The 22,284-nt window shown below is 40.3% G+C and overlaps 1 protein-coding gene across 6 annotated transcripts in view; it reads left to right on the forward strand.

Annotated features, from left to right (window-relative positions):
* PHACTR4 (phosphatase and actin regulator 4) overlaps nucleotides 1-18,770 on the forward strand; it is a 74,432-nt gene extending 55,662 nt beyond the window's left edge. For 3 of the 6 annotated variants that reach the window (XM_088790745.1, XM_088790746.1, XM_088790742.1), the window contains 10 exons: nucleotides 941-1,105; nucleotides 1,623-2,021; nucleotides 5,854-6,454; nucleotides 8,207-8,400; nucleotides 9,160-9,313; nucleotides 12,893-12,948; nucleotides 14,076-14,137; nucleotides 15,348-15,485; nucleotides 16,153-16,229; nucleotides 18,494-18,770. In XM_088790745.1, coding sequence (XP_088646871.1) covers nucleotides 941-1,105; nucleotides 1,623-2,021; nucleotides 5,854-6,454; nucleotides 8,207-8,400; nucleotides 9,160-9,313; nucleotides 12,893-12,948; nucleotides 14,076-14,137; nucleotides 15,348-15,485; nucleotides 16,153-16,229; nucleotides 18,494-18,509 — 1,862 coding nt within the window. In that variant the 3' untranslated portion in view covers nucleotides 18,510-18,770. The remainder of the gene's footprint in view (nucleotides 1-940; nucleotides 1,106-1,622; nucleotides 2,022-5,853; nucleotides 6,455-8,206; nucleotides 8,401-9,159; nucleotides 9,314-12,892; nucleotides 12,949-14,075; nucleotides 14,138-15,347; nucleotides 15,486-16,152; nucleotides 16,230-18,493) is intronic. The other 3 variants (XM_088790743.1, XM_088790741.1, XM_088790744.1) reach the window with 1 other exon arrangement.
* The last annotated feature ends 3,514 nt before the right edge of the window (nucleotides 18,771-22,284 follow it).

The raw sequence follows: 22,284 nt of genomic DNA on the forward strand, positions 1-22,284 counted from the left end.
GCTCCATGAAAGAATCTTGCCCACAGTTTTCATAGTGATGAATGATCGTTCCAGAGCCTCCAGCCTAGTGATCATGCCTACAGTTTTGTTGGTAGGAATTTGTCATGTATATCACGGTTACCTCTGATCCATCTGTCAGTGCTACTCGTTGATCTCCACTCCTGATGCCTGCAGGCACCCTCTGCTATTTCTCACTTATATTCTAACAGTAGCTTATTATTAGTTTTCCTGTTCCAATCACAGCGTAATCCATCCATCTCGCAGCTCTCAGAGTTAACCGTCTAAAAGACAGATCAGATCATATCTTCTCCTACTTTAATTCATTGGCTTCCTGTTACCTGCAGGATTCCGTCCAGGCTCTTGTACATGGTGTTTGGTATCCTTCATGCCTGGCTCTTGCTTGCCCCTCCAGTCCTAGCCGTAACTATTTCTCACGTGCATCTGTCCTCCTGCCGGACCAAACTAGTTACCAGTTCCCAAACATGTCGAATAATTTCCTACCTTCATACATGCTATTCCTTCTTCCTAAATAGACTCTCCCCACCTTGTCATCAGTGTGGTAAGCTCCTACTCCTCCTTTAAGACCCAGTTTAGCTGCCACTTTCTGTGAAGCTTTCCTAACCCCATTCCCACCCCAAGAGAATTATTTCTTCTTTATTCCTACCATATCGCTTTATCCATTGGTAGCTCTTAATGTTTAACATTATAATTATTTATGTATAATAAGTTTGTCTTATTCATGTAACAAGGCATGTGGCACATAATAGGGAATCAAATGTTTATTATAAAAAGGAATTACTTAATTTCAGTTACTACTATAAAGGTTCGAAAAGTAATAATAATCTAGATCTACAGAATAAGCTGAACAGGAAGAAGGGGAAATGGGATAAGATGACCAGGCCCTTTCCGTCAGTTTGCTCTTTCCTTTTGGACCGTACAGGTGGTGAAGAGTCAGGGAAATCGAGCCAAGTCATGTTAAAGAATGGCCACACCACCCCCATAGGGAGTGCCAGACCTTCTAGTCCAGTCCATGTAGAAGAAGAGACAGGAAAAACAGCAAGTCTCAGGAACCCTGTCCCAGAAGAGGACCCAAAGAAGCGACTAGGTAAGGAACGCTGGATTTTTGCATTTAAGAGCCATAGATCAATCATTCTTGTTTCCTGCCGCGGTTTGCAAGAGCCAGAGAAGAAATAAAATCCAGAGGGAATTCTGTTCTTTAGCAATTCCTCAACTAGTTGTACCTTTACATAGACTTTCCCTCCTCTCATTTTTTCATTCACAAAATAGCTAAATTTGTGATTTTCAAGGACAGAAGGGGATGTTAAATATCAGATACCTGTAGGACTTTTTCAAGCTACACATTCCTCCTCCTCCCCCGCCACGTGATTCTGAGGTGCCTCTCCCTGGCTCTTGTGTGAAGAATCACTGTGATAACAGGCCTCTCTTCTGATTGAGAAAGTGTCCTATACCTTAAGTGTGTTGAGGTTGGGAAACTTTTGCCTGTTAACTGATCTATAAATTAAATAATGGATGAAGTTGGCCATAATCAGTAGACATGTTAGCTTTTTCAATCTGTCTTGTTACTCTCTCTTCCATTTTAAATCCTATCTGTTATTACACAGGCTCAACTGGAAGCCAGCCTAATTCTGAAGCAGAGCCCGTTCCTGAGAATGCACCCAAACAGCCTTTACTTCCCCCTAAAAGACCCTTGTCCTCTTCTCATGAAGCAAATGAAGGTCAAGGAAAGGATGCCGCTTCCTCTGGCAGCACAGCAAGGTCCATCTCGTCTACCGCCACCACTATCACCACCACTGCACCTGCTGCCACTGTTACTGCCACAAACCTACCAAAAACTGTTCTTAATTCCTCTGTCCCCCCTACCCCAGCACCCAGGACTCTGCCTGCTGCTCCTGCCAGCACTAACACTACTGCTACCCCAAGCCTCCCTCATACAGTCCCGACCAAACAGCCCCCCATTCCTCCCCCTAAACCAACTCACAGAAATAGCAACCCTGTCATTGGTAAGTAAGTCTTTGGGTTTCCGTTGTTTTGGGGTGGGTTGGGTTTGGGATGGTTGTTTTATTGGATAACTGGTACAATATTGATTTGGTCTGTGAGAGAAATCTCTGTATCTTATCCCTTTGAAGCCGCTCAGTATAGAGAAAAGTCTTGACAATGAGGCAGATGGTTGTGAATGGACGCAGGCTGAAATCAGATATCACTAAAATTAAGTTGAAGGGGGGATTAATATTTATTCTCCTAAATCAGTGTTTTTGAAATTCTGTCAATAGTTGGGGGACTGGACATGTGAAGATCACAACAGGTTTGACTAGCATGGAGAAAAGGTTTCTTTTAACCTACTTTAAACTGCCAATGCATTCCTTCAGCATAAGCCCAACAGAGGAAAAGATGGTTGTATAGATGCCAGTGTAATGTGTGATTCAGTGTCTGGCATAACATCTTCATGGGGAACTGCAAAAGATTATTTAAATTGTCCTGATAAAATCAGGTTTTATCTCGGGAGACTTAAGAATGCTACTCTTACAAAATAAGTGGTTGAAGAGAGAAAACATAGGAAATAATTGCTTGTAGTAATTTTTTTTTTTTTTTTTTTTACCTGAACGCCTAGTTAAGTCTGTTTTCTTCACATAAATGCATAACTTGTTAGAGGAATTTCCAAGAAAGGGAGGAGAGGAAGGAAGGTAGTTTTTCAGGAAAAATGATACTAGGCTTAGTACTGCTTCAAGTTCTTGTTAATGATTTGAGGAATCAAAAGTATGTTTGTTAGGTGATTAATACCACCAACCTGTGTGTTGTGACTAGAACCTTGAAAAACAGGCTTAGAATTCACTGTGCATATGGCAGGCTGGGATAGCTTGATAAAAACAGGATGAAGGTTATTATTATTATCACTGCGTTGGGTGGATAGTGACTTATCTCTGAAGAACTTGAGGAGCTTTCATATAGTTATTTTCAAAACCTCCTTGTGAAGTAGGAAACTGGTTTTATCTATTATATTATTAGGGCAAGTAGAACAAGAAGAAGTTGTGACTCATTCAAGGATGCAGTTACTGAAAGACAGAAACCAAATAGAGGCTTTTCAACTCTTATGTACAGAACTCTGTTCTATATACCTGTGTTCTCAAAATGTTGTCTAGACAGGTGTTCTCATCACAGTCACCTGGAGAGCTGGGTAAAACACAGAGTTTCTGAGTAAGTCTGGGGTAGGGCCTGAGAATTTGCATTTCTCTTTAAGTTCCCAGATAATACTGATGCTGCATATCTAGGGACCACACATTGAGAACCACTGCTCTAAACCGGTAGTATGCGCCACTCTTTTCACAGTAGACAACATATAAAACGATACTATGTGTACTATATCCTAGGCTAAACTGCATAGGTCACTCTTGGCCTAAGGTGACTAGCTCAAAGCAGTAGGCCCTGTGACAGGGTTCACCGTCAGTCCATGAGTGTTTCTCAGTAGAAGGAGAAAAACAGCACAGTTCACAAAGTTTTTATTTAGGTTAAATAGATTTGATTTAAAGGACTGTCCTTTATTCTGAAATCACGACCTTATTCTTTGGTGTTAAAAGTCCATTTTTTTCATGAAAGGAGTATGTTTATAAATGGTTTACTTAATACCAAGTTTTGGAGGGATTTAAAATTGACACCTAAGGTTGGTTGAGAATTTCTTTTTAATTGTGTTGGTCCATGAAATCCAGACATCTGGAAACTGCTGTAGACATTGCTGCATCTACTAACTGGCTTAACAGTCTCAGGACTGAGGACTAATTAGGAGTATTAGAGCTAAGGAAGGAGCACCACAAATAGCTGAACGGTAGGAGGGAATTGTAACCCCTCCAACGAACATTCTGGCATCTGTCCCACAGAACCACAGCCAAATGCCACTGTCAGGGTATATTTAACATCTTTAGGTGTGTGTTTTCCTTAGATTACTAAGGGTAATTTGCCTTATCATGTCACACATTAAATTACTCAAATTTGGTCTTATCAGAGGTGGTTTTGTTGTAAATGGGACATAGCTAAGTGCTATTTTTTTAGAGAGGCAGCAAAAGTCCAGTCTACCCAAAAATATCTCTTGCACTGATCCTAAAATTCACATTTTTAAAAATCTTATTTAAATGTGTATGCAATGTTTTTCTCCAAAGTCCTTTGAAAAGTTTACTTGCAATGAGAGACATTAAAATATCAGATTACCTAGCCTTTTACTCTGAATGCTGCCCATGAAATGGGATTTAAGGCAAATAAATTTTATCTTGGGGAAACTTGAGATACATGGAACCATGTGAAAACAATTATTGGGGCCAATAGAAGGAATTTGGATAAAGGGTTAGAGGTTGGTGATCAAGAGGGCTGCTATTTAATTATTTTGCAAGGTTGGCCTCTGTGCGATGTGAGGATCCACTTCGTAAAAGCCATTTGGAGCCCTCCAGAGGGACTCAGCTGAATCACCACCTGAGTCACTGTGGGTTTTGAGTGATCACATGGGGATACATGTCATGATGTAGGGTAGGGGCCTCTCATCTAATAAAGATGTATGAAAACCCACATTGTGCCAGGCACTGTGCCCAACCCTGTGCCCAGACCTGTGGATATGCTGATGGAGATAAGTAAGGGCCCTGTCATCAAGGAGCCCATAGTATAGTACAGAGTGGAGGTGGGGGTTGGCATAAAGGACAGCAAGAGGGGTGGACACTAATAAAATCAAATACAGTGAGACCCAGAGTTTGGAGCCTAACAGACCTGGGAACTAGCTGAGCCCTTACCAGTGTGTGGTATGATCTTGGGCAAGTCACCTGACTTCTGTGACCTGAGTTTTTCCTTCTGTGAAATGGTAAAGATAATCTCTTAATATAAGGAGAATATGAAGTCAAGAATAGGAAAGCACTTGATTCCTTCAAAGGCCTTTGCATTTGCTATAAAAATCCAAGATGTCATTATTGATAGTTTCACAATACAGAGCTGAGATATTTAGATAACACTATTTATCAGGATCTGGTAACAGAGCCAGATGATGTTTGTTTGTTTGTTTGTTTGTTTTCCCCTTCTTCCACCTCTGGTTCAAGCCGTTGTTTCTCAGTGTAGTTGTGTAGGACAGACACAGCTCCTTGGCCCATGCGGGTATTATGAGCTTTGCGCTCCCCCCCGGCTGAGGCCGTCGGTCTCTGGTCATTGATTGGCCACTCACAGCAGCTCATGGCAGCTCATGGCAGCTCTTGCTGACTGCCAGCCGCTCCTGGCAGCACACAGCAGCCCATGGAAGCTCACGCCAACCTCCAGCTGGTCACTCATGGCAGCCCAGCTCTAGGGAGAGCCGTTATTCACAATCTTAGCTGTAGAGGGTACAGCTTACTGGCTCATGTGGGAATCGAAACGGCGACCTCAGCCTTAGGAGCACAGCGTTCCAACCACCTGAGCCACCGGGCTGACCCAGTGTTTGTTTTTTTATTGCTGTTTGCTTGTTTAAATTTTTAAATAGATACTGTTAGACAAAAAAACCTATTATCTGCATTTTTTTCTGTCTCTATTCACACTAACTTTACACCAAGATCAAGTCATCAAAAGTTGTCATCTCTAACATATCAAAGAAGGAAGAGATTTCTTATCAGACTGTTAAGGTAGTGGTCTTCCTAGACCTCTATACATTTATTAAGCCTCATAGATACATAAACATAAATTTTGTTTTAGGCTGAGCTACCTAGGGAATGGCAAAGCCATGAAATGCTATACTTTGCCTGAAAGACTGAGCTCAGCTCCAATTCTAGGCCCTGAGCTGTCCCCTCAAAGTATTGTACAGCCATTTTAAATTGAGGTTTTCTCTCTCTTTTCCAGCTGAACTGTCCCAAGCAATAAACAGTGGTACATTGTTATCAAAACCCTCCCCACCCTTACCGCCTAAGAGAGGCATTCCATCAACTGTGGTACCCACCTCAGACTCTGCTGCTGCCACCACCGCCACAAAAGCACCAAGTGATCTGAGAGAGAAGAGCACGTGCTCTGCGGGCTCCGAACCACCGCTCACGATCCCACCTCCGTCTCCTTCCCCCCCACTGCCTACTCATATACCTCCAGAACCCCCACGGTCCCCTCCCGTCCCTGCTAAGACTTTTCAAGTTGTGCCAGAAGTTGAGTTTCTACCTTCCTTAGACCAACCCCAGGAGGTTCCCCAGCAGGAAGACCAGAAAAAGGAAGTACCCAAGAGGATGTTGGACCACAGCTCTGGGGAGCCCCATGTGACCTCGAGGCTGCCCCCACTGCCACTGCATATCCGAATCCAGCAGGCCCTGACCAGCCCACTTCCCATGACTCCGTCCTTGGAGGGCTCTCACAGAGCCCATTCGCTGCTCTTCGAGAACAGTGACAACTTTTCTGAGGACAGCAGTACCCTGGGTCGCACCAGGTCACTTCCCATCACTATTGAAATGCTGAAAGTGTGAGTGCTTTTAGAGCCTGCCTCTTATTTATTCTACTTTCATTTCCTAGTTAGCCCTTCTTGGAAAGAATTATGTGTAAAAAGAAAATGTGAATACATTTAAGAAGAATACTCAACAAATAGGACATGTGCTAGAATTTGGACTTTGCCCTGATTTCTATAACATTGTTTCCATGGCAGAAATTTTCGTGATGATACAAAAAATTACAAACGTTCTTGAAAATTGAAAACACTGTATATATATATATATATATATATATATATATATATATATATATATATACACTTTTTTTTTTTCTTTTAAGATTTTATTGGGGAAGGGGAACAGGACTTTATTGGGGAACAGTGTGTACTTCCAGGACTTTTTTCCAAGTCAAGTTGTTGTCCTTTCAATCTTAGTTGTGGAGGGTGCTGTTCAGCTTCAAGTTGTTGTCCTTTCAGTCTTAGTTGTGGAGGACGCAGCTCAGCTCCAGGTCCAGTTGCCCTTTCTAGTTGCAGGGGGTGCTGCCCACCATCCCTTGCGGGAGTCGAGGAATCAAACTGTCAACCTTGTGGTTGAGAGCCCACTGGCCCATGTGGGAATCGAACCAGCAGCCTTCGGAGTTAGGAGCATGGAGCTCCAACCGCCTGAGCCACTGGGCCGGCCCTAAAACCACTATATTTTTTAACATGATACATGGTGTGTAAGATACATGGGAGTAAGGTAGCTTTGGGTTTATAGCCCAGCTCTATCTCTTAATTACTAGCTTGTAATAGTATACGAGTATGTACGTAACCTTTCTGTTCCTTTTCTAATCTGTAAACAGGAATAATGCCTATTTACATAGGCTTGTGAGAATGAAATGAGACAAATCTGAAAGTAGAAAAGGACAAAGAGAAGTCTAGAGAAAAAGAAGGGAGCACTGAAAGATAGCTCAGTATTACAGCCCCATAGACTGAAACTGATCAGCTTGTTCTTTCCCTCATCTGTCCCCAAACACTAAATCTGTTCACACCAGCTTTGGTACTAACACCTACTATTGTCTTTAAAATTCTGACAAATTGCGATTGAAGATGAACACTTTTTGGCAAGTTGGAGATGTGCCTTAATAACTAAAAGAATTGTTATAGAACTGTTGCAACATCCTACTTATCTGTCTTGCCATAATCTTTGTACGTGCTGGTGTATTTATTTCACATCCTGAAAAGAGACCTGTGAGGAGTTTGAAAGTAGACTAAGACATAGTTTTATGCCTCCAGAGGGTAAAGGGGTGAAGTTAGTTTTCATCTTTGTTTTTCTTTGCTTCCTGGGATGAGATCATCATTTTGTCCTACTGCATTGTTAAACCAAAGGGAAATGGGTTAAATATTTGCATTAAGTATCTGTCATGAGCCAGGTACAGTGTTAGGTGCTGTACAGTCTTCTTATTTAATCAGACTGAAGCAAACTTACATTTCCCATGTAGATCACCAGGGCCCTATGTGCCAGACACTAGTGCGTTTTTGTCTATTTCATTTTCACAACAAGCCAGTGAGGTGGGTATCATTCCCATTTATTGAAAAGTAACATACAAGCTAATAAGTAAGTTGTAGAGCTGAGATTGAACCCAGAGCCTTTAGATGAATAGCTGCTAAAGTTTCTTAGCAAGATTGTTACAGGAATTCTAAATTATTTCATTCATGGACTTTTCCATAGATATTCAGTATTTTGCCTTGCAAATCAGTTGTCCTTTATGTTTCTGAAAGGAAAGTATAATTATGTTAATTTGTTAGTCCAGACGATGAAGAAGAAGAGGAGCAGACCCGCCCATCTGCATCTGCGTTTGATGAAGACATGCCGCCTACCTCAGTCGTTCCCAAACTACCGCAGTGCTTGCAGGAGGAAGAGGAAGAGAAGGAGAGCGACTCGGACTCAGAAGGTCCCATTCAATACCGAGACGAAGAGGATGAAGATGAAAGCCAGCAGAGTAAGAAAGAGAGGGGAAAGCAGAGGAGAAAATTCTTTTCCAGATAAAGCGACTTGCTGGTCTTAGCAAGTATGAGATAAATAGAGACAGGCACCCTCTCTCGTTGAGCCATCTGGCTACCTGATGTTGGAAGCCCCTCTGAGGGACTTGTCCTTGCTATTCCCAATGTTATAACAAGCCAGTGGGAGGGAGCCAAGTAGATGAGTCATTCGGTTTTTTTGTCTGTTTTTGATTACAAAATTATTTACCTGGATGGTATTAAAGAATGAGGAGGAGAGGAAAGCTGGTATTTGGGCTGTGTTGAAAAGACAAAGGTGACGCTCTCCTTCAGTCTCATGAACTTAACTATGTGGGGCAAAGGAAAAAAAACATGTTCGGTCCACAAATCTACAAACAATGGAATTCTGATTCCTAAACATGGGAAAGCTGCCTTAAGAAGAGGAATTTTATGAGGTGTGTGAGTGCAAATGCCTTTTCGTTGTAATTCAGAGGGCTGTCCCACGCTTCGATTCTCTTCTCTAGCAATTTTGACTAAGGAGAAAAATACAGAGGACTGGTAGAAGGGAGCAGATACCTTCAGATGAGTCCATCCAGCTGAGATTTTAGATGTCTTTAGCTTTACCCCCACCTTTGTGTTAGCTGGGTGATTGGAGGCCGCGTAGGAAGCTGGAGATGTGCTATTACTTGTTCAGACGTGCCTGGCTCCAGGTGAGGAAGAGCCTTAAGCTTCTATGTTTTTGTTCTTTCCCTCATGCAAAGGTGCTCTGGCCAACAAAGTCAAGAGGAAAGACACACTGGCGATGAAATTGAACCACAGACCCAGTGAACCAGAGTTGAACTTGAATTCTTGGCCTCGAAAAAGCAAAGAGGAGTGGAATGAAATACGGCACCAGATTGGGAACACACTTATCCGGTAGGCTTTTGCTGCGGTACACTGATTGGATTGGATTATGCCGGGATGTATATTGGAGACTTACTTTGTGACGAAGCATTCATTATCATTTTGTTGTTGTTTTCTAATTTTAGAAATAGCATAATTTCTTAAAAATACATATTGTACCTAGTTGGGTATCCTCTAAGAATTTGGAAACTAAGGAACTAGATGGTTCTTAGAGCTTTAAACTGTGAGGTTGACGTAGCTCACAGCTTTGAACCATAAGATAGACATAAATACGTGGGTTTTTTTTAAGCTTTAGAGAATTCAGGTGGTTCCCAGGACAGCAAGACTCCTCTGTCATTTATCCAGCTGCTCAACCATGAGATGCCAATCCAATTAAAGGTCACACCCACATTTTTCATTGTATCTATCACATATGTTCCATGTAACTGCCTCCTTTCAAAGTGTTAGTACATTTTTCAAGTCACCTGGAACCAAAAGCAGAGACACTGAATGCAGGCCAGCTTCTTGTACATATAATACACATAAGAGTCCAGGTATATAGGCAGGTATTTGCCCAACTCAGATGTATTTCGTGGTAGAATGAGGAAAAGGAGGTGGGACTCTTGACATATTCTTTACAAAGTAATTAACTAAAATATATTCTCCTCTCCTATCTTAGACACCTGGCACTCTTAATGCAAAACTGTGGCCTTCTGATTGTCAGCAAGAAACCATCAAGATTAGGAATTAGTTAAGAATGGGGATCTTTAATCATTGATTCCTTTTCCCTTTACTGCAAAGCTAGTTGCTCATCTTTAAGTGTTATTTCACTCAAAGTCATAGTCTTAGAAGAGTTTAGACACTTGCAATGAAAAATCTGAAATTGAAATCTAAAAATACAAGAGATTAACATTTACAATAGCATCAAAAATATTTGTAGATAAATCTGACAAAAGGTTGTGTAAGACTTGTGCACTGAAAAGTATAAAATACTGCTGAAGAAAGTAAAGGAGACCTAAATAAATGGAGAGAAATACCATATTCATGGGTCAGAAGTCTCGGTATTAAGGTATGCATAGATTCAAATAATTCCAAGCAAAATATTCCCCGCTTTTGTTTTTTTCTCGGTTGAATTTTTACTTTCATTTTTTAAAATTTATTTTTCAACTATAGTTGTCATACAATATTATATTACTTCCAGGTGAACAACATAGTGATTAGACATTTATATACCTTGCTAAGTGATCACCCGACAAGTCTAGCAGTAGGCTTTTTTTAAATTGACAAACTGATTCTAAAATTCTTACGGAAATATAAAGCATCTAGAATAACCAAAGCAACTATGAAAAAGAACAGGGTTGGTGGATTAACACAATCTTATTTTATAACCAAAGCAACTATGAAAAAGAACAGGGTTGGCGGATTAACATAATCTTATTTTATAACCAAAGCAACTATGAAAAAGAACAGGGTTGGCGGATTAACACAATCTTATTTTAAGGCATATATAAAGCTAAAGTAACCTAAACAGTATGGTATTGACATAAAGATCGACAAATCAGTGAAACAGGAGAGCCCAGAAATAGACCCACCCAGTCTTGTACAATTCATTTTTGACAAAGGGACAAAAACAATTTCATTGAGAAAGGATGTTTTTTTCCACAAATGGTGCTGGCGCAAAAATAATTTCAATTCATGCCTTGCATCATATGCAAAACTTAACTCAAAATGCATCACAGACTTAAACCTGAGAGCTAAAACTGTAATACTTTCAGAACAATATGGATCAAACAAAGATTTCTTAGATATGCTCTCAAACGCATGATTCTTAAGAGGAAAAACATTGATAAATTGCACTTCATCGAAATGAAAACTTTTTGTTCTTTGAAAGACACTGTTAAGAAACTGTAAAAACAATCCACAAACTGGGAGAAAATACTTGCAAGCCATGTATCTGATAAAGGTCCCATATCTAGAATATATGAAGAATTCTCCAAACTCAGTAAGAAAACCAAGCCACCCAGTTTTAAAAGGGGGAGAGGGGCAGAAGATTTCAGCAGACACATCACCAAGGAAGATATACAGATGGCAAATAAGCATATGGAAAGATACTTAACATTTTCTCTAGGAAAATGGAAATTAAAACCACAGTGAGATACCATTATAAGCCCACGTGGGTGGCTAAAATTGCACAATTTAAAAGACTGATAATACCAAGAGTTGCTGAGAATGAGGTGCAGCTGTATTTTCATACACTGGTGATGGGAATCTAAAATAGTAGAACTACTTTGGAAAACAATTTGTAAGTTTCTTTTAAAAAAATCAAACATATACCTAAATATGATCCAGCCATTCCATTAACTATTATTTGTAATAGCCAAAAAAAAAAAAAAAAGAAAGAAAGAAAGAAAGAAAGAAAGAAATAGCTGTCAAAAGGCAAATGGATGAACACATTGTGGTATAGTCATGCAGTGCAATACTGCACAACAATAAAATGAACTATTTATAATGCCACAACTTGGGTGGTCCTCAGTAATTACGCTGAGTGAAAGAACCTAGACCAAAAAGAGTATACATTGTATGATTTTATACAAAATTTTTAAAAGCAAGAAATAATTTTAGTGATATGAAGCAGATCAGTGTTGCCTAGGGTCAGGGAAGTTGAGATTACAAAAGAAAGTGAGATTTTGTGTGGGAGATTGTCGTAGAATTGTGTCTCCCCACCACCTGCCAACAAAGTGTCTTAACATCTGGTACCACCTATTTGGAAGGAGGGTGTATGCAGATATAATCAAGCTAAGATGGGGTCATATTGGAATAGGGTAGGCTCTAATCCTATGACTGGGGTCCTCATGAGAAGAGGGTAATTTGGACACAGGCATACACACACAGGGAAAAGGCTGTGTGACTATGGAGGCAGAGATTGAAGTAATGCGTCTGCAAGCCAAAGTCAGGGATTGCTGGCAACCGCCATCTAGGAGAGAGGCAGGGAACAAATTCTCCTTAAGAACCTTCAGAAGGACCCAACCTGGCCAATACCTTGATTTTGGAGTTCTGGCTTCCAGAACTGTGAGAGATAAATTTCTGTTGTTTTAAGCCACCCAGTTGGTGGTAATTTGTTATGGCAGCCCTAGGAAACCAATACTAGGGTGATGGATATGTTTCATTATCAAGATCATGGTGATGGTTTCATAGGTGTATACATATGTCAAAACATCAAATCGTGCCGTTTATTTGTTGAAGGAGCAAATCTGTTTGGGACCCACCAGTCCATCGCAAACCTTCATTATACAATGAGTACATTCAGGGTCTAATTGAGCTTTTTTGTGGTGATAGGGCTTGGTGACGTTAGAGGTAGTACTAGAACCCTGGCCTCCTGTTTACATGTAACATCTGTGTGAACACTTTTTTTTTGTGTGTGTGTGAACACTTTCAATGTAAAAATTGTTTCATAAACAATGACTCAGATAAACAAATGACATATGAGACAGTCTGAAAATGTATTGATTTCTTGCTAGTGTAGGGGCTAATATAAGCTAAAACCAAAACAAATGTTTATAAATAGGATTGGGAGGTTTACCATAGACAATACTCTTATTTATCTCCTTTTAGACGACTGAGTCAAAGACCAACAGCAGAAGAACTAGAACAACGAAATATACTACAGCGTAAGTCCAGCTATGGAAATAAAATTGTGTAGATTTTCTCTGTATATTTCTGACTTTAATATACATAACAAGGAAGAGAAGCATTTTCTACAGGGGTCAAGGAGAGAGTGTGTTCCAGCCGAGGAAGGACTACTCATATCTTTTTCCCTGAAGGAGTTCCCACAAACTTCCTTTACAAGATATCATTATGGTATATTGTTTGTGTACTTGGATACTACAGAAAAGTTTGTTTTAATTTTCTCAATATCCTGAGACTACTTTGGGCATTTGGGAGGATTTCACAGTGTGTGGTGGACACTGCCCAACTTTTCTCTGTCTTCAGGGAATTAAAATAATGGCTGTGCATTTGCAGGAGACCTTCCTGTTCCTAATGGAGTCTAAAGGCTGGGGCCCAAAGCAAGTCCCAAATGCAGCAGTTTTTTCATCTCTTAAGACTTTCATACCTCTAAAGTCACAAAATAGAACCACGTATTTAATTTTTTTTTCTGTGTACATAGTTAACTTCCTAAAACAGCATTCTAACCTAGTACAGGTTTGTTTTTCCACATTATAGGGTGAAATTTGGCCCTGGACACCTTCACAGTGGAAGATTAGGCTTCATCAGGTTACTTGTGGGCGTGCCCAGTTTGGCCAATCCATCCCCTTCTCTCATCACTATTTAGATACATGCGACTTAGTCACTTAGTAAATTTTAAAGTGTGGGAGCCTTTATAGACGTATCACACAGAACTTAGTGTGATCTCCATTCTAAGTGGTTATTCTTGAGCGAAAGTCTGCAGTTTTTCTTAAAGGGCACATAGTAAATATTATCAGCTTTACAGGCCAAAAGTAAAAGGAAGCTATTGTGTAGGTACTTATCAAACTTTTAAAAAATGTAAAGACTGTTCTTAGCTCATGAGCAGTAAAAATACAGGCAACTGGCCAGATTTGGGTCCATAGTTTGATATCCCTGCTTTAAGTATTTGACTACACCACTTGGCAAGAAAGTTCTCTTGGTTAGCCATTCTCAATGTTTGTCTTTTATTCTGACTTGGAGCCTGTAAGAAATATCTGCGATATAATTAGTGAAAAGTTTGATATGCAAGTTGCCATTTTGAATATTCTTTGTTTCTGACTGTCAACTATAGCTAAAAATGAAGCTGATCGTCAGGCAGAAAAACGAGAGATTAAACGTCGGCTCACTAGAAAGGTATGTTGCCCGAGTGTTTGGTTTCAGGCTGTCTACTGAGTACATATCTTCTATTTGAACTATTTTATCGGAAATAAATGATTGACTTGAATTCCCATAGATTGCTATAAAAATAAAATACATGATGCAAATATAGAAAACAACTCAGCATTATCAAGAGCATTTTAATTTTCACTTTTATTATTTAAAGAAAGCCTGGCACAAGAAGGTGCTCAATAAATGTTTGCAGAAAATTTCACCTTTCATTTGATAGACCTGGGATTTTGATGCAGATTCCAAAACCTGCTGAAGTATAGATAAGGTTATTTTCTAATCAGGGAAAATACTGAACTGACCCTTAGTAATACCTGAAAAGTATGAAAAACCAACTAGGATTTTTTCCTTGGTCCCAGATCAAATCTTTCATGTACCAGACCTGTCTTAGCTTTTCGACTCTGGGATTAATACCTTTCTCCTTTCCTTCCCACCGTAACAGTTTGTAATTGGCTCCTGTAGGTTCTAATTTGGTCTGAGTTCTGTAGATATTTCTGAAAACTTATAAGAATCCCTAGCACAGTAAGGGATCTAGACATTTTCTTCCTGATTCTTCCCCTTCCCAAGGAATAGAGGAATCGTCCTTGACAGACTGGGGGTAGCTAGAGGCCACCGCTAGACTTGATGCCTTCAGGTTGAGCAGGTTACCTGACTGCAATCTTAAACCATAATGTATTACAGAATCTGCTCTCCTGGGCATTGTCCACTCTGAATGTGACCTACTAGATACTTTTTTCATGTTAAATGTATTCACTTTTTAATGTATTATATGTGAGTTTATAGCCCTAATCCTTTTGCTGCCCAAAACGTGGCCCATGGACCAGTAGCATTGTCATTAAATGGGAGCTTGTAAGAGCTGGAGAACATCAGGACCTGCTTAATCAGAATCTACATTGTAACCAGAGCCCCGAATGATTTGCATGCATGTTAAAGCTTGAGAAGCACTGGTAATACTGGTTACACTGGTTTATAGCAGTGGTTCTCAATCTTAGCTGTGCATTCAGGAGCTTTAAAAAAAAAAAGAAACTCCCAATCCCCAGAATTTCTGGGGATGGTGGACCCAGGCATCCCCATGTGATTCCAATATACAGTTAACGCACTGAGTTAGAGGCGATTTGAACGCTTCATCAATGCCTGATTCCTGGCATAGCCAACTAAGAGGCTCCATTTCTTTCAGCTCAGTCAAAGGCCAACTGTGGCCGAACTACTTGCCAGGAAGATTCTGAGGTTTAATGAATATGTGGAGGTGACAGATGCTCAAGATTACGACCGGCGAGCCGACAAACCTTGGACCAAACTGACCCCTGCTGACAAGGTGTGTGTGTATGTGTGTGTGTCTCTCTCCCTCTTTCTGAAGGATGCAAGACACTACCTAGAAGGTTACCTGATTGTGCAACTAAAAGCGGGAACCATAAACAAAATGTCTACTTTTGATATAATGTTAAGTTGGTAATCAAGATACAAAACATCAAGATGTACAAACCAAAACTTGATACTAACGATTCCATCGCCAGTACCAAAACTGAAAGAAAAGAAAATCCCTGCTACTACCTCACAGAGTACAAAAATCTGGAAGGGAAAAAAGCACGTTTTTAACAGTGGTTATGTTGGTTGAAGGGAGTTTGGGTGATATTTTAGTAATTACCCATATTTTACTTCTTAAACTGGAAAAGCATTTTTATATGCTGTGCAAACGATAAAAAAAAAAGCTATAATATCTCTTTTAAGCTCTTCAGGTGTTTTAACTGGAAGTTTTAGGTTTATTATGAGATGAATGGTGTCAGGGAAGGTGACGTGTATTGTCTCTAAGCTTCGCCCAAACCTTCCCCCAGTGTGTTGACCTGGCTTCGTTCTTCCTTCTGGGTCGCCTGCCCAGGCTACAGTGACTCACAAGTTAAGCACAATAGAGGACAGATGGCATATCACACTGTTATGCCACAGCAGACAGAACATGCTGCAACATCTTTGTTTCTACTCCACAGGCTGCCATAAGAAAAGAATTAAATGAATTTAAAAGCTCAGAGATGGAGGTTCATGAGGAGAGCAAACATTTTACACGGTAAGAGCCAAAACTCCCAAATACTGTGTACTAAGTAGAGCTGTACCAAAAAATAAACATACCAGAGTTGTTCAGATAGGAAAGACATTGTTAAAAGAGGACACTCAGTGTCAATTGCAAGGAGACTACATCGAAAGAACTTAGAGTCAGTAGTAAATGCCTATACTGAATGTGGCATTTTATGTGTATTATTTAATCCTTGCAGTAAACCTTCAAGGTGTGTTAATATCCCCCATAATATTGAAGAAACAGGCTCAGAGCATTAAATACCTTGTTTGACTTGCTAGTAAGTTACAGAACTAGGATTTGGAGAAAGGAATGAATGACTAAAAAGCCACACGGTGTTCTCTTCCCTGTACCTCACTGTCCCAGGTTATGTATGAGGAAATTGTTGCTGAGTTAGGTAAGATCTTGCCCTCTCTGGTTTCAGTTCTTTCTAGCACAATTGATCTTACCAGTTTTGTGTAAAATTTCATTTTAATTAACTGTCTTCATGAAACAAGCCAAGATGTGTTTTGATTTGGAATTACTGTTGTGATTAAGGACCCACCCATTACCTAAAGAATCAGCTAGCAAAAAATAGAATCACTGTATCTAGGTGACTCAGAACATTTATAAAAAGAGGCTATAAAGAAAACATAATGACAATTCCAGTTTGCTGTAAAAAGGAGGAAGAAGCAAAGTTGGAAAACATTGTTAAATGTTTTCTATCACAATATAGGCAAAAGATTATTTTAATTACAATTTTTTTTTGTACTGAACTCTGGCAGGAATAGAGAAGGCATTTTGTTTGAACGGCAATAACACTATTCAGGGCACTATAATATGACCTCAAATAACACACCACACTTGCGCCCAAGGAGACTGTAGTTTAATCTAGGAAAAGACCTGTGTACTACTAAATATAGTACAATCAGTATGATAAATTCCTCAGTCATTCCTAGTCCTAAATCTACCAGGTTTCGTGTCCCAACACCACCATCTCCTATCTATGTCAGTGTTAGCTATTTTTATTATCACTAGTTGTTAGAAACTATAGTGAGCAACAATAAAGGAAACAGTCAGAGAGAAGGTGACATTTAGGCTGTATCTTAAAGTATATAAAATAATTATTTCATTATTTGAACAAGAAAGGAAGGAACATTGTAAGCAGAAGGACCATCTTTAGCAAGACTATGGGAAGTAGGAAAGTGCAATGTTTCCGGGTATCAGAAAATGTATGGGGCAAAGGATGTATGGGGACAGTGTGGTGAAGCTAAGACCAACAAGATGGCTTATGGTAGCACTTTGAAGAGGTTTGGCTTTTATGCTGGATATCGGAACCATTGGAGTTCCATGTATTTGAAAACAGGCTCTGGTGGAACTGTGGAAGGTGGTGTGGAAGGATAGAGGGGCTAGCAGTAAGGAAACCAGTTAGGAAGTAACTAAAATAGCCATAGTGAGCATACTGGTATCTCAGACCAGGGAAGTGATAGTGAGAATGCAAGAGATTGGTTAGAATCAACAAGATTTGGCAGTCTTTTGATTCCAGGGATGAATCAGGGGAAGTAGTTAAAATGACGCTTAGATTTCTCACCTGGGATTTTTGAGGTCTGTGACATCAAGGCCTCAGGTGAACAGGTGAGGACATTTAGTCACTAAAATATTTATTGAGCACCTACTGCATGATAGGTGGAGTGCAAGGCACTTGGGATATAGCAGGAACAAGATAAAAAGTCCCTGTCCTTAACAAGCTTTTATTGTAAAAAAGGAAAGCAGACAATAAACAAAGTGGGAAATAAATTAGACATGTTGAGTTTGACCTGTGACACTGAAGTGGAAATGTCGAAAAGGCAGTTGGATATTCAACCTAGTGTGCAAGGAAAAAGCAAGGTCTAAAGATAGCAAATTTGTGAGAAAAGATTGTGGTTCTCAGGCAAAAAATTGTTTCGTATTTAAAGGTTGGACGGAGGAAGATGGACCAGGAAAGCATACCGAGGAGAAGCAATTAAAGAAAAAGTAAAACTGGGGAAAAGATAGTGTTACAGAAGCCAAGAGAAGAGAGTTTCAAGAAAGAGGGTCAGGAGTTTCAGAAGCTACAGAAAAGTCAGGTAGAATTAGAGCGGAGGAGAAGCAATTTTTAAAAATTAGAACGTAACATTTTGCTACTATTATTAGGTTGGTGCAGAAGTAATTGCAGTTTTTGCAATTATTTTTAACCCTTTGATATGTAGCAATCTGCACTATCTGGTAACCCAGCTCTTTGATTGTCTGTTTTGTTTTAGCTACCATCGTCCATGATGCTGAAGTTTGAGAGGAACTGAACAACCCCTGAAAACAGAGCTGCTTTGCTGCTTCAGTCTCCAGAATGACACGGCAGGAACTTTGAGCACTTACCAGCACAGCCAGAATTGAGTTCCCCGGGTTGTACTTCTGGGGTGAATGGCACTTCTATGAATGTAGCATTTCACTGGAATGGATTCTCATGTGCTGCCTTGAGCAAAACTGAACACTTTGTCAGTGCTTTTGAACCTTTTAATAAAGCAGCATACTTGAGAGGTCTTCCCTTACCAGCCACCAATGTTCTGGGCCACTTGCAGGTTCGAGTTTTATCGCACCACACCCTCTCCCCAAGACATCTGCCGGTGCTAAGGCACGGTTCACACCGTCAGCCTTACCTGCTCTCTCCTGGTTGTGAGACCCACTTGTGGCTAAATTCCAGTCATCAAATCAATTGGTGGTGGGGAAAACCTCTGGAGGGCCGCAGCCTTCTCACAGAGGGGCCCCCACCTCCAGGGGAAGCCTTCATACCACGCTGGTATGTCAGTTGAAAGCATTACACTGTATCTCTTGTCACACAGCAATACAGTCCTCTTCAGTCAGTCCAGCCTGAGAGAAGCTCAGGATCTGACATGTTCATCCTTTTTGACATGTCATCCTGATTTTTATTTAAAAAAAAAAAAAAAAAAATTAAAGAAGTCATGGAAACTTATGTTTTTTCTATTAAACAATTTGAGCTGTAACCAGATTCCAAGTTGGGAAAATGCAAAAACTTGTATGTTTTCTATATACAAAAACAAAAGCAACAAAAAAAAAAGGACTTTATGTTAAAGCCAACTTGACAAAAAACTGACTTGTGGCTTAGATTTTCACGGGCTATTTGTACGTTTGTTGTACCAAATGATACTTCAAATCATTCTGATCAATAGATGTATTCTCCTCCATAAAGAAGAGTTGTGGCAATTCTGTGGGAGCACTTGTACTGGCGGCCCCCACTCTTCCAACTAGAATCACAGCAAGGCCCTCAGGATGTGGGGTGCTAGATAGGAAAAGGTCTTTGGAGAAACAATTAGGAGGGGTGTGATCGTGACCCACTGCTGCTCCTCCGCAGTGCTGCTCACCCTCCTGCTCTCTGGCAGTTTCCATTTCACTCATCCCTCTTCTTCGAAGATGTAGCCAGTGCATTTGGTGCCTGGGCATGGGCTCAGCCCCCATCCCTTTTTTTTATCTTGTAATGTATATTAATATGATTTCCTAAAACAAGCCTCATTACTTTCTTTTAATTTTTATTGAAAACCATACAGCCTCACTGTTTCCCTCTAATTCTATTTCCCTCTAATTCCACACTAAGTGGAAGAAAAAAAATCATTTCTATTTAACTGATCAATGTGGCCTTTCCCCTTTACTTTCATGCTCAGAAAATTGTTACTGTTTTATAAATTTCTTCTGATTTCTTCTATGGTCCCTGTTGTTCTGTATGTAATCGTTTCGGTAGATGTTTCTCTTTTCTCCTTTCATGTCCATGTAAGATTTGCTGAAGAATCAGAGTATCAGGTCAAAACAAAAAAGCTGAAGTGACCTTAAAGAGTAGTGTCTTCTGTCTGTATGGGGTATGGGGACGTATTTGGATTTCTCAGTTACTGTCAATACCTTATACTGGCTCCACATCTCCTTAAAACTCATTCACATTTGGTATAACTGAGGGAAGGGAAGTGACAACTCTACAGTGTTGTTAGAGGTCTGTATGTAAGGTGGCCACACATTAATTGCTAACTTGACTTCTAACCTTCGTGTCTCGTTGGTTTGGAGATTATTTGGCGTATGCCAGCATTCTCTGTGGCTTCAGAAGACATTTTCAAATCCTTCTTTCACTGCCTTACTTTCCCTTAATGTGCCAAGCTTGAAAAAGGATTTGATTTCCTGAGCTACTTATCTGCTTTCTATGTGCCACTAAGGAATCTAGTTCACCTTCTCATCTGTGTTCTTTTGAAACAAGATACTTTGGGGGTCAAGTATTTTTAGGTGTTTATATATATATGTATATGTATGTAATGCATTTTATGTTCCCTTTCCGTGTAAGTAACAATTCACAATCATAATGTAAAGAAGAAATAAAAGCTTGATGTATTGTACTTCCAGATGCTTCCCTGATGTACAGAATCTTTGTAAAATAAATAATTGCATTGTATATCAGTCTTCCTATCAATATTAATTATTAAAGTAATTTAGAAATTAAAAGAAACTATACTCTTCTGGTGTGAAGTATTTATTTTATATTCTACCCTATTCCAAAAGATTTAAGCCAGCTTAAAATGGTACCTAAAATACTGCCAGGCACCCTCAACGAGATTAGATGATGGGGGAAGGATAATAGTAAGAACAGTAACGTAGCCAGACATGAAGAGCAGTCATGCTGTGTCTCTGTGCACAGATACAAATGGAAAAAGAATAGGCCTCAACGAGGAAAGCCGACTGGGAACCCCACAGTATATACTAGGGACTGCACTAGGTCCTTGATCCCATTTATCCCACCCTTAGTCTAAGAGGTAAGTGGAAATAGACTCATTTTACCAGTGAAGAACCTGAGGTGAAGTTGCTTCGCCAAAGTCAAACCAAATTAATCACTGTATATATTCAAGGATGAATATACTGCATCCCAATCAATTCCCTACGAGGATTACTGTGTATGGACCACGTATAATTAGAGCATTAGACCTCAGGCTGACATCGCAATAAGACAGTTTATACCTCACGTACTCCTCTTCTGGCTAGCAGCCCAGTTTCAATCCAGGTGGCCTTCCCAGTGACTCACTTTCTACCTGTCACTTCAGAAATTGGCCTTGATTAGTGCACCACCCTTTACCAAGGGTTAAAAGAAACCATGCGTCAGAACTGCTCATGTCATTGGGTTCTACCTGCTCCCAGATTTTCCTACTAGCCCTCCAAAGAGACCTCAAATTGCCATTACCCCTTCGAGGTTAAGCATTGTCTCCAGAGGGGTGTTTTGAAGGTGTACATTGCCCAGTGTTTGCGAAAGAATAAATTTAGGGTTTTCACGGATTTAGATTAGTGTGTAGTAGAGAGTGAGAGGTTTGTAAAACCACTATCAGGGCATGTCCAGTAGATATTAAATGGGAGGGGATGGGATAGAAAGTGTTTACAAAAGATGAGAATAGACAAGAAAGCCAAGCCTTAAAACCAAAACAGCCAACCATTTTTTTGGGGGGATGTTGGGGAACAGCACTGTATTGGGACTGTACTTCCAGGACTTTTTCCAAGTCAAGTTATTGTCTTCAATCTTAGTTGTGGAAGGTGCAGCTCAGCTCCAGGTCTAGTTGCCGTTGTTAGTTGCCGTTGTTAGTTGCAGGGGGCGCAGCCCACCATCCCTTGTGGAAGTCGAGGACTCAAACTGGGAACCTTGTGGTTGAGAGCCCACTGGCCCATGTGGGAATCAAACCGGCAGCCTTGGGCGTTAGGAGCACGGAGCTCCAACCACCTGAGCCACCGGGCCGGCCCAGCCAACCACTTTGAATTCCAGCTCTAGGAGGCGTGAAGGGAAAAGCAGGACCACCAGCAACTTGGGCCACTTACTCCCACTGTCTACTTTGTGGATACTATTAATTTCTTTCCCCAAGAATTTTTGTCACCTTCATAAAACATAGAGGTCATCTGACAGGAATAAACATCCTCAGTTTCCCTCCATACTGAGGAGGCACACACACACTATTCAATCATTCATTTGTTTAATGTTTATTTCCTACTCCCTTCAAAATTTTCCCTTGACCCTATTTTCAAT

This window comes from Rhinolophus sinicus, chromosome 14, assembly GCF_057876585.1.
Source record: "Rhinolophus sinicus isolate RSI-liver-muscle chromosome 14, RSI-T2T, whole genome shotgun sequence".
Taxonomy (NCBI): domain Eukaryota; kingdom Metazoa; phylum Chordata; class Mammalia; order Chiroptera; family Rhinolophidae; genus Rhinolophus; species Rhinolophus sinicus.